The sequence below is a fragment of the Furipterus horrens genome, unplaced genomic scaffold (genome assembly GCF_987537825.1).
Source record: "Furipterus horrens unplaced genomic scaffold, mFurHor1.1.pri manual_scaffold_4, whole genome shotgun sequence".
Classification (NCBI taxonomy): Eukaryota; Metazoa; Chordata; class Mammalia; order Chiroptera; family Furipteridae; genus Furipterus; species Furipterus horrens.
In genome coordinates, this window is record NW_028327174.1 from 195727028 (window position 1) to 195739852 (window position 12825).

Here is a 12825-nt window from a genome sequence, read left to right on the forward strand (position 1 = left end):
TGTACACACATTTAATTTTTGTAGTATATATACATAGTTTTCTGTTTGTTTTTATAAGAATGGAATCATACAGTACATAATATCTATATTGGGGCAAGTTACTAAAACCTTGTGGGGCCTTGGTCTCCCAGCCTGTGAAGTGGAGCCAACGATACCTGCCTTACAGGGTTTTTGGAAGAACTAACAGAGATCACAGATGCAAAGGACACGATCCAGTGGCTGGGGCACAGGAGACATTCACCACTGGCAGCTACTGTGATCACTGATGGCACTGACAGAGCACTTTCCTCTCCACAGTTCTGGGAATGTAAGTTGCTGGTTTTAAACTAGCTAACAATTTAGCAACCAAAACTTTCCAAGTAACAGAAAGCTAAAGTTGTACTATTACCATCACCTGCACACAGGAACCCCTGGGCGTTCCTATGCAAAGCGCAACATCAAGTCACCCAGGTGAGTCTCTTCCAGCGAGAACCTTAAGGTTTCCCTTAAAGCACGTGTCTGGGTGAGGTCCGTAGTGAGTCATGAGTCTCCCTCTGGGTGGGGACCCCTGAGATGGGTGCGTGTGGTGAAGGGACCTGTATCTGTGTGAGAGTATGTGCCTCTGAGGGTGTTATACGTCAGGGGGTGGGTGGCAAGAGGACTGGGTGCCACTGTGTGAGTCTGTCTTAGGAGACATGTCCCCACTCTACCTTTTCTATTTTTCTCACTATCGCCCCTCTGCCTTCCTTGGGTGTGTGTCCTGCCCTTCCTTCTCGCACTCACCCCTGGCCTCTTCCTCCTTCTCTGTCTGCCTGTGCCCAGCCCATGAACCTTGCATTCAAACAAACCAACACTACTGGAGAGCCAACATGGGCTTTCCTTTGAGATACATGACAGGGGAAATAACTGAAAGCCGGTTCAGAAGCTCAACAGGAGCAGCAAGTCTAAGCAGAGAAACAGCCCCTTAATCTCTTAAGCGGTGGGAGAAAAGCACAGATAAAAAGTAGGTACAAAATAGACAGGGGGATGGTAAAAATAGCATAGGAAATGGAGAATCCAGAGAACTTACATGCATGACCCATGCATGTAAGAGGGGGGATTACTGGAGGAAAGGGGGATACCAGGTGGAGGGGGGCAAAGTGAGAAAATTGGGACAACTGCAATAGCATAATCAATAAAATATATTTCAATAAAAAAGAGCCATCTTGATAAGAAAAATATATAGTAGAGAAATGAGCAGATTCACTTAGTGTTAGGCACTGGAGAGAATTGTTGATTTTTACCTGATGGCCTTGGGCTACATCTTTCTTGTACCCATAGCTTCTTGGGGTGAAGGTGAGCCCAACATTCAAATTAGGGGTACTGAGGCATACCTTTAGGCCCCCAGGACAGCTTGGCTACCTTGGTGAGCCTTTTCAGCGGCAGGTTTGCACACTGGGTTGGAGAGCCCAGCAAACAGTACGAGCGACCCGGACTCAGTCACTTCAGACCCACAGTACGTATCCTGAATCACCTGTTCCTAAGCGACAGAACAGCGACCCTTCAAATGGGTCCCTTTCTCCTGAAGCTGTCAATTTCTGGCCTTTTCCTATATATGTATAGTGCTGAGCTGTCTGGAGACCATGTCTTTAACCACGTTACATTGGAGAAAGAAATTGTTCAGATGGAAGATGGATCCAAATCAGTCTTTTTGATAATTTATTGAAGACAGAGAGTGACGATGACAATGATTCTGCGGAAATGCAGCTGAGTACCTACCATTAGCCCACTTTTCTGCATGGTGTCCTTTCATCTGTTATATTATTCCCTTTGTATATAATTATGTGTAGAACAACTTCATTTTGCAGATGAGGAGACAGTCTCAAGCCAAAAGACTTGTCCAAGGTGGTACAGCTGACTCTAAAGTCTGACTGCCTGCCTGCCTTCCACGAAAATACAGTTCACTGAACAGTGAAATTCCTATCAAAACACTTGAGGGTTTTGAAGTTTGGCTTGTGCTCCCAAACCACAGTTGAGAGCAAGTCTTACAGAACATGCCAGTACATGGCTGAAACTTGAAGTCCTTGGGAGTCTCAATTGCTTTTGTCATCAGTTTCCAATGTGTCTTAGGGGAAAAAAAAAAATCACACAACTACTTGGTGCTTTGGTTTCCCCAAACTGAGAAATGGGAAAAGTGTTGTCTACTCACCTTAACTCTTAAGAATGCCATGACATATATGAAAGATATAGGGAAACAAAAGGGCCAGGCCGTCACGTGGTCTAAAACGCACGTCATTTTTTAAGTTAGTATTTTTCATTCAGAGTCACCAGCGGCATCACAAGCGCCAGACCTCACGTTCCTCGCTCGTGCCTGGCGAAGGGAAGCGGGGACGGGGGCGCAGCGGCCTTACCAGCAGTAGTCCAGCAGGTGCGGCGGCAGGACGGGGATGTACACGTGCTGCCAGAACATGGGGTACAGCATGGCGGCGGACCCGTGGATGCAGGCGGTCAGCTGCAGGGGAAGCGAACGGGAGGTCAGAGCTGACAAGCAAACAGGAGATCCTGTCCTCCTGGAGTTCAGCAATAAAATGAAATGCATGCTTCTCAACATATTTAAAATAAGTGAACTCAATCACCCTATTTCAAATTTAGTAAGAGCCTGTCTTTCAGAAAAAAATCTGTTTTCTTCCTGATTGTGAAGCTAATGCACAATGATAGTAGAAAATATAGAAAATGGAAAAAGTGATAAAAGAAAAGTCTTCATCATCTGAAAGTAATTTAACATTTTGGGGTATTACATACATATGCACTTGTATTTGCTTTTCTAATAAAATTCGGATTATTACAACTACAGTGTTCATTTGCATTCTCTCTCTCTCTCTCTCTTTTTTTTTTTTTTGCAAGTATGCTCTTTTTTCTTTAAGTTAACATTATTTGCTGGCATTTTCCCACATCTTTCAATATTCTTAGAAAACATATCATTTAATGCTACTCAATAAATTTCCCATACTATATTTAACCATTCTTTTACCATTAAGTTATATAATCAGATCAGGTTAGTAATTTTTATATCTGGTTCCTAGATGTAGAATTCAGAGACAAAGGTTATAAATATTTTAAGTCACTTAATAAATATAATAATATAAACATAACAAATGCATTCACCGAATAAATAGACGAAGGATGGAGGGTCTTTACACTAACCCAGCCATGTACTACTATGTCCCCTTACACATCACCAGCACTAAGAATTATAGTCAAGTTAGTAGCTTTAAAATTGTACCTATTTGGATTTTTTTTTTAATTCCTCTGATCGTGACTGAGGCTGAACATCTTGTCATATATTTCTAGACTATATTTCTTAGATGAATGGTCTATTCCTAGTCTTAGGCCACTTTTTCTAATGAGTAATAGTATTTTAAAAAACTGGTTTACAAGGAAACAGTAGATAGGCAAAGGACACTAATCCTGTACAATGTTTTGAAAAAAATACTTTATCCTTAATTTTTTTTTGAATTTTTTAAGTGAATAGAATGTTTAAATAATTACATAGACAAATATTTTCCTTCATGATGGTGTCCACTGCTTTTATATGAAAGCCCCCCATATTTTCCCCCAGTATTTAACTTTAATCCATCTGGAATGAGTTTACATTTAAGGACTAAGGTGAGAATTTATTTTTTCCACATAGTTAATCAATTGCCCTAGCACTGCTAACTGACTAATCCTTCCTCTCCCTATTCTTTTGACATGCCTTATTTCATATTCCTTTTTTTTCCTTAAGAGCTAGACACATCATACAATCAATATTTAATATAATTGAAATTTTAGGAAACAAAGATATAATGGAATAAAATTGCTACAAAATTCAATATAGTGAGAAAAGGAAAACACCAGCACCTTGGGAGATACGGCTATGAAGTGACAAAAGCCAACAACACATGTTCCTTTCTGTCTTATTTCTTTGGTTTCTGGGAAGCCTGTTCCCATGAGGACTTTGCTTCTTTTGGAAGCTGTTAACTGGCCTTTGCTGACAGAAGGACATTTACGTGGCGAAAGAGTGACGTGCCAAGGCCCAGTTAAAAAATCCCAGAGGTTAGTGTAACATGAACAGCTTTAAATTGGACACTCCGCTGATGTTTCACAGTTGTGAGAGCTGTGTATTAAATCCAGGGCCGCTACTCCCTCCACCCCTTTCCCCCCAGACCCTGTTCTTTAAATCAGGTACATGTCATGAACAGGAGCTGATCCAGCAAGCTCTCTAGAGCTGTTCCCAGGGACAACACCAAGGCTTGTAGGTTTAATCCATCACTCTCAACCCGTTTAAATATGTTTCCATATGAAGGAGGCTGTCTGCCATATTACAGGACTCATTTCTTCAGACAGAGAAGAGATGAGAAATCTTTGCTGGTGCTGAATGAATGGAAAAGGAACCAACTTTACTCAACTCTACGCTGAAGTTAGGCTGCGGGATGAAACTGGCCCTGGGTCCCAGCTCTTCCTGCCCACCCTTCCGCTGCCAAAGTACTCTCACTGAAGTGCAGACCCAGTCACAGAACATCCTGCTCCGAAGTCCAGGCATGCCCCTACCCCTTCCCAGTCTACCTGGAGATCAGCATCTCCAGCCATGGTCTCCACTGCCTTCTCCAGGTTTATTCTTAGAATAAAGCACTTGTGGACTTAGGAGGAGTTAAGTGCTCCTTCTCTCCCTTTCTCTCTTTCCACCTGGTCCCTAAACTGGCCCTGATTTGTGCCCATAGCAAACTCCTCCTGCCTCAGGTCTCCTCCTGCCTCAGGTCTCGGGGCAAGTGCCACTTCCTCGCATGTCTCCCCTGGGCACACACCCAGTTATTAGTTAGGGGCTATAACTGTCTGCACGTCTGTCCTCTCACTGTCAAGTCCAGAAAGACTTGTCTCTCTTTTCCTCTTCGTGTTCTCTGTGTACAGCACATATATATGCTAATGAAATGTTTCTTGAATAAATAAAAAATTCTACTTAGAATATACACACGATATAAAGATAGTTAGTGAGCTGGCTTTTAACATTATTGGACCAATATTTTCATGAGTCTCACAGAGTGGGTTATATGACTCAAATTCCAAAACAATAACAGCAAGCTAAGACACAAACTATGTCACTTCCTGGAAAATTAAGTTAATGGATTCATTCATCCATTCATTCAATAATATGCCTACTCTAAACTCTGCAGCACATCAAAAAAATAAAAGCACTTACAAATCTGTAAGGTGCCATACAAATGTAAGGGATCATCGCATGAATTCATTTGTAATTCTCTTTGAAGAAGCCATCCAATAGAATGTTCTGGGCTGAGACAGAACTTGATTACTTGCCTCTTTTAAGCTTAAACTGGTTTGAGTCTAAATCCTATTTCAAGTGATAAAGTGGCAAAGATCTTATCTTCAGACAATGTTCTTCTTGAGTCTCCTTAACTTCAAAAAAACCCTACCAAACTGAATGCCAAGATTTTAAAATTTCTTATCCCTCATAAAAAGTAAAATTTTAAGGTATATGATAAACATTTTCATTGGGGGTTTTCTAAAGGCCAAGTCCTTGCAGTTGGAGTGAAATACATTTACCCATTTGATTAAGAAAACAAACAGACAAAAAGCGAATTGCTGGGCTCTTTTACCAAATACTAAATGGCACAAACAATGTGCATCATCACTTAGGAATAGTGGCTAAATTTACCACAAGAAAAGTGTTATGATATATCTATGCTTAATCAGGAATAACATATTATGTGCTGTAAATTATTGGCCACTTATTTGGAAAATAACTCTAAAACCAGCCCCACTTAAAAAAAATAAGGATCCTAAAGTACTATCCTCATTTCTTAGAGAATACAAAATTTAAAAGTAATGAAAATATACATTTGGATTGTAGTAAACAAAAAGGTATTGTGAATATTTAATTGAAGTGTAAGTTGAGGAAAATGATCCTATCAAAATCTCACTCAGTGGGAGAATAGAAAGATAGTATGTGTAAAATTTGCCCAAAGTCATTAGTCACAATGAATATTCATCAGAAGCCAATTATCAATCCCATTTAATGACACCCCAAAAGATTTTGCCCTGAAGCAGCTGAATAGTCTAAGACTCCAGACAAAAGTAGACAAATTATACAGCCAACAGCCAGTCTAGCCAGGACACAGATTGTAAAGTAAACCACTGGTGGGTTTTTGGACGCTCCTTTAGCAAATTCTGTCCTCAATTAAAGATGCACAAGGTCACTTCTATCTTGGAGCTTTCTATATGGCTTCATTAGTTTTCTTTGAGGTAAAGGGAGACAAAGGGAGAAGGGAGTGGAGATGGGACGTGAATGAATGATCAATGATAGCGTTGAAAAAATCACAAAGACTTTTTTTTTTTACATTTTAAGGTATTTCCCAGAGATAATACCCAGATTGTCACTGTCTTAGATCCTAAAGGTAGCTCTGAAATTTAACATGGAATAAAAGTAAGAATCCCACCCCCCCCAAAAAAAAGAAAAAAAAAAAATTCCCAACAGTATTAGGTGCCAGGCTCCATGTTGGGGTTTAGAATCTGAATCTGGCAAAGTACTATTCTAAGGGGGTGTGTGTGTGTGTGTGTGTGTGTGTGTGTGTGTGTGTGTGTGTGTGTGTGTGTGTGTGTGTGTGTGTGTGTGTGTGTGTGTGTGTGTGTGTGTGTGTGTGTGTGTGTGTGTGTGTGTGTGTGTGTGTGTGTGTTTACACATAAGTGATCACATTTCACAGATAAGGAAACAGTCTCAGAGGTGAAATAACTTGCCCAAGGCCACATAGCTAGTGACAGAACTGGGAATCACATCCAGGTCTGTCAGATTGTGGCCACTGTATTTCCACAATGCATAAATTAACTTAAAAAATGTTTTGAATGCCTACCCTGTGCCCATACACTGTGCTGAGGATTCTGAACCAGATGAGATACTGTCCCTGTTAGCACGGCCCAATTATGTAGAAATGCATTTGCCTTGGTGTTAGATGAACAAATATCTAGAGCAAAATACCAATTAAACAGAAAATAATTATTTTAAAACAAACACAGATCTGACAATTTCCTGGGGATTAGTTACATTTAACTAAGGTGTTGTAGTGTCTTTAATCCACAGGAAATTCTAGACTATGAAGTAATAATTGTCAAAGTGAAAGGTTTACATCCCAATTTGGCACACCAATTTGAAAGCCTGCGTTTCTGTCATGTTCCCTTTTACATACTTGCATGGAGTTTCCACTAATTCTCTTTTTTGATCTGAGCAAGCCACTTCCTTTCCTGAATCTCAATTTCCCCTCTATGGAAAACAAGAGGCTGGACTACATGATCCCTCGGCCCCCCTTCTAGCTTTGACAACTTAGGACCTAGAGGAATTGCTCTCCTTTGATGTGAAATATGCGCCTTCCCTGCCCTAGCTCCCCATCAGTTACACTGACTAAGTGTAAGAAAAACAGGGTATGTGTCAAAGCTGGTCTTGCTTTCTCATCTCTGCAGCTACAAGGCCCACCTGGAATCCATGCGCTATTGAGGCACCATCACCTCTCAGCCCCCTGTCTCCATCACCTGACTGTGGAGGACACAGCCTTGCTCTGAGGTTGGCCCCTGACTCTCTGAGACCTCAGAGGCAGATGATCATAGGAGACCAGGGGCATGAGCCTAAAGATATGAGCTCCTCAAGGACAGCACACATTCGATTCCTCTCCTTATCTCTTACCGTGCTTGACACGGAGCAGGTGCTGAGTAAATGTCTGGGGGATGTTCGAGTGCCTCCAGCATGAGGAATGGTAGGCAAGATTACCTGACACTTAACAAATTGCAATTGCTCAACAGATTACAACTAGAAGCTGTAAATTTCTAAAAGGTATTGAGATTCCAAGTTCTAAAAGCTGACAGAAGAAAACTCAGATGGTCACAAATAATTCACATTGTAGAACTCAGGATATTAAAACATCAAATTGACATCTGCCTCAGCACTGAGTTAAGAGAAATTGGGATTTCTCTGCTGAACCCAAACATTAGGAAATTGATAAACAACACAGAAAGAATACCAGATTACTATCCTTAAAGATGGGCCTTTTAAAAGTCCATTAACTTCAACCAAAAATCATCCTAAGTAGAACAGTTGTAGAAAATGTCTTGTAGGAGTTAGCTTTCTCAATTTGAGAACGAGATTTTTTTATTTAATTATAAACCATCTTTGTAGTCATCATGAAATAAATGATGCCATGATCAAGCAGTGTTGTGGGTTTTTGGTTGGATTTTGATTTTTAATTATTCTCAAATATAAAACCTGCTAGAAGATCAGCAATGGGTTTTAAGTAAAATCTGCAGGGACTCTGGAAGTCAACCTATTCAACCCCTCTAAAAGTATGAGAAAAACCTTTATTTATAAATGGTTCAGGTATGTTCACATTGTGTTTACGACATTTAGTGAGGGTAGAGCTGGCTTTTAAGAAACTAAGATGCTTTAGCAAAAAGGCAACTTAGCTTCAGAATCAAAGAACTTCAGCTAATCTAGACAGAAGCTGGGCATGTGAGCAGAGAGAAGGAAAAGAGCAATCTCCCGCCTTTCTTAGAAGTTGAAATGTAATGTTTCTTTATTTTTATTTTTGGTTGTGGAGGAAGGGCAGTCTTCCTTCAAGGTGTGTGTGTGTGTGTGTGTGTGTGTGTGTGTGTGTGTGTGTGTGTGTGTGTGTGTGTGTGTGTGTGTAAGTAAGTTGAGTGGAACTCATCTTACTTCTTGCTTCTCCACTATCCTCTGGAGACAGGTAAGGAAAAAAAAATCACCCCAAAAAACCAGCATACCAACATGGGGTCGAGCTGAACGCCTTCCACCACCAGCAAGATCATCCAGTCAAGAGGAAGCTTTCTCAGGCAGTCACCTGCCTACTCAGTCACTTCCCCCCACCGCCCCCACTAGCTAGAATAATTAGAGTTCAGTTATTAACCAGGAAAAGAAGCTTTCATGCCAAGATTTGACACTTCAAAACATCAAAGCAACTGAAACCGCCAGAGAAAATCCTTCGCTACCAAAGCAGAGGCAGAAACAATGTATGGGAAACTACAGGGTCAATAAGCTCACAGCACCGTGAGGGAGGAAAGTGCAGACTTTTTTAAAACGATTGATTTGAGAGAGAGAGAGAGAGAGAGAGAGAGAGAGAGAGAGAGAGGTTTGTTGTTCCACTTATTGATGCATTCATCAATTGATTCCTGTGTGTGCCCTGACCAAGGGATCGAATCTGCAACCCTGGCATATTGGGACAACATTCTAACCACTGAACAACCTGGCCAGGGCCAGACTTCTCTTTAAGATGAAGGAAAAAAAGGCAAAGTTACACTGGGATTAATAACACTTCATTTAAATGCAGGGACAGCCAGGTTCTGTCCCTCCTCCACCCTATGCCAAGACAGACATTATAAACCAATCCGGTACCAGGACAGGGCCTGAGGGTCTCTCTGAATGTGCAACCATTGTCAGTGGATCCAAGCAGGCACTCAACAAGAAATCTATTTGCTACCTCAAGTCTAGTATAAGCGGATATTTATATTTTTTGAAAATATTCTAAGATCATAGTCTGTGTTTTGCTCATTTACACTATTGCTTTAATGAATAATATTTTTTAAAATAATGAAAGCAGAACTGAACATGGGCTCATGAATACCTGCCAGATATCCATACATGGAGAAGAAACTAAGGAACCTTCAGGTGGTATGAGTTATTAGATTTGAAGGCATGGATGGTGGTGGTGGTGGTGGAGAATCTCCCCTGTAGAGTTCTGTCAGGCAAATCCAACCTTAGAAAGTGATAGTAAACTTAGAAAGACAAAAGCTATAATACAGCCTCCACCATGACCACTTAACTCAGCATTTACTATCTGCCAAGCACTGTTCTAAGTGCTATAAATACACTTAACTCATTTACTCTTCACAGTCCTATAAGGTAAGCAGCATTACTGTCCCTATTTTACAGATGAGGAAATTAAGATTCCTAAATATTAGGTACCTTGTACAGGGTCACAGAGCTAGTGGCAGAGCTAGATGATATGAGCCTAGGGAGTTCAACTTCAGAATCTGCTCTTGGCCCACAGGAGACTGCCTCTGTGCTATGGCCGATACTGACGTGACAGTCACTGATATTCACTACATGTACCTGCCATACTCTCAAGCAATTTAAAATAGACAGAGAAAGGTCAAAATGCAAACAATCAACTTCAACACAAAAGCATTATGAAAGAGGTGTTATAACAGAAGTTCAAGTGTGTTGGCATATGAAGAAGGAATCATTAATTCTGACTGGGGCACGAATCAGGACTGCTTCTGAGAGAGAGAGACAGACAGACAGACAAACAGACATTAGACCAGAGCCTGGGAAGATGAAAACCAGAAGCTGTTAGTCCTCTTCCCTGGAAGGCCAGTCAGATGGTAACAGTGGGTCAAGAGAACAAAGCAGCTTCTTGAGGCCATTCTAGCACTATGCAGTGATGACTTTGGAGACCTGAACAAGACACAAAGATTTAGTCAATGACAATGTGACTAACGAGAAGTGGGTGGATACGGAGAGCCTCCTTTGAGTTGCCATGACTATTCTCTGTTGCCTGGATTCATTCACCAACCACTATCACCAGTTATACTAATTACATCTTCAGAACTCTTCCGGATCTCTCCTGTCCTCTTTGCTTCTGAAAGTCAAATCAGGGTTTACTGCCCCTCAAAGGTGAGATTCAGAGTCAGCATTTACTGAATGATTAGTAGGTGCCCAGGAGTGGGATACATGCTATCGTATCTATGACCATTGACTCTTTTCAACAAGCCTGAGACGGGTTTTAATACCATCCCAATTTTTACAGCACAGGGCAGAGAGATTCAGAGAGGTCAACTATGTTGCCCGAGCCATGGGGCTAGGAATAACACAGGGGAAGATTAAGCACAAAGGTAGGAGTTGGACAAAACCATCCTGACTTGAAGTCTGGTGCTTTCTCCTACAGCCCTGTTGTCCTCTGTCTTGGGAAAAGATAACATCTGCAGGGCTGTCTGAATCATCGAGCTGGTAGACTACACAGCTATCAAGATAGCAGAAGAGAATAAATGGGAATTTTCTTAAGATCTGTACCGACCCGACTGCATGGCCTAACTTCACCTCACAGCACCTTGGCTCACCAAAGTGTGACCAACATTTCAGTTTCCAGAAACCAGAGGACAAGTGAGTCCTTGTTCTTGCAGACTTAGCACAAAGGAGGCGCTCAAATTTCTTTAATGAAATCCACAGAGATGCCTGCCATTTAGGGCTTTTCAAGTATATTAAGATGTCAGTGACTTGAATATTACCCACTGGTGTTGCTTTGGTAGGGATCTGATTAATAAGAGTGATATAAAAATAAGCTCTGAGTTTTATAGTCTAAGGAATATGTGATTTGGTTCACAAATTGACTATACTACTAAATTTAAACAAGATTCTCTGCCATGTCCTTAACGCAGTGGCTAAAAAGAAATATCACCCCTTTAGTCTATTTATACCCAAAGTTACGCTGCTGGACTGCATCAGTATCCAAGATTACTAAAGTGCTTAAATGTATTATATTTAGCTGTATCCTATTCTACAGCAGGCAATACCAAAATCAAAGCTCTCCCATCAAAAAATATGGAAACAAAGAATTTTTTTAGTGTTGGTCTGTACTCATGTCTTCTAAACAAACTTAACCAGGCTCTGTTATGTAATCTCAAAATGAGAATCAGTTGAATGATGAAAATTTAAAAATAATGAAAGGACAAACATTATTTTTTGTTTTAGAGAACTGTCTATTTACTGTTTCTGAATCTGGCTATGCATCAATCATTTGGGGAACCTTAAAAAAAAAGAGATTCTGTGGTTCTATACTAGACCTTCTGAACCAGAATGTCCAAGTACCTGAATTTTTAACAAGTTTTCTGCCTGATTCTAATACAATTAATCCATGGATTAACATCTGAGAATCACTAGCAATCTAAATCCTGTGTATAGTCCAAAAAGCTCAGTGCTTGTTGAAGCAATGAGAAAAAGGCAGGAGAGGAAGGTAAGAACTAACAGTGAGACAATGTCTGGTTGAAGTCACAGCAAATTTTAAAATATTGCCAATTAAATTGTTTATATTCTATATATTACAGTCACCAGAACATCCCAAGGTTCTTCATTCTAGTTATACTGCAATAGGAACAAGAGAAAACCAATTCACACATAATTAAATGAAGAACATAGTTCAAAAGCAGTTAATTGTATTCACATTTAAAAACCAGAGAAAAACCACATAAATAAAACATACCAATCCTTCCTCCTACTTCTTGCCAACGAAAGTTCCATTCATTTATTTCTAACAGTTTTTAATATTCTCTGAGCCACAATAAAATTTTATGTGATGGAGATTAGAGAGGCTATGTTATTTGGAAGTTTGGCTGCAGAGTCTGTATTTCATGCCACTTCATTACATTTTGTTAAGGATTTCCCTCTTCACCACAAGGATTAGTTTGCTTCTCACTCTGAATACTCTTCTTAGGTTGTTAGTGTGAACTAGGTTAATCTCTCTCTTTTTTAACATATAAAAGATGAACAAACAAAATGTTCGACTTATTTCATTTTTTAAATAGAACACTAAATTTAGTCTTAGAATTCTCTGTTTGGTAAGTTTCCAGTTACAAGGTCTTGGCTTCCCTTGAGCACAGTTTGAAACAAAATAATGCAGTTTGTTCCTCGGCTGGAACACGCAGAGTGGAGTGTGCAGGCAAAGCGGCCCTGGCGCTGGTCCAGTGTTTCAAACCTTCTTAAGCTGCCACTCTCATCTCCGCTTCAAGGGCTTGCAGAGAGGCAAACAGGATTAGTTATTT

The 12825-nt window shown here is 40.4% G+C and overlaps 1 protein-coding gene across 4 annotated transcripts in view; it reads right to left on the minus strand.

Moving 5' to 3' along the window:
* Positions 1–12825, minus strand: part of DENND1A (DENN domain containing 1A) — a 481014-nt gene that overhangs the window by 213475 nt on the left and 254714 nt on the right. For all 4 annotated transcript variants that reach the window (XM_090274703.1, XM_090274702.1, XM_090274704.1 and 1 more), the window contains one exon: positions 2370–2470. In XM_090274703.1, coding sequence (XP_090130829.1) covers positions 2370–2470 — 101 coding nt within the window. The remainder of the gene's footprint in view (positions 1–2369; positions 2471–12825) is intronic.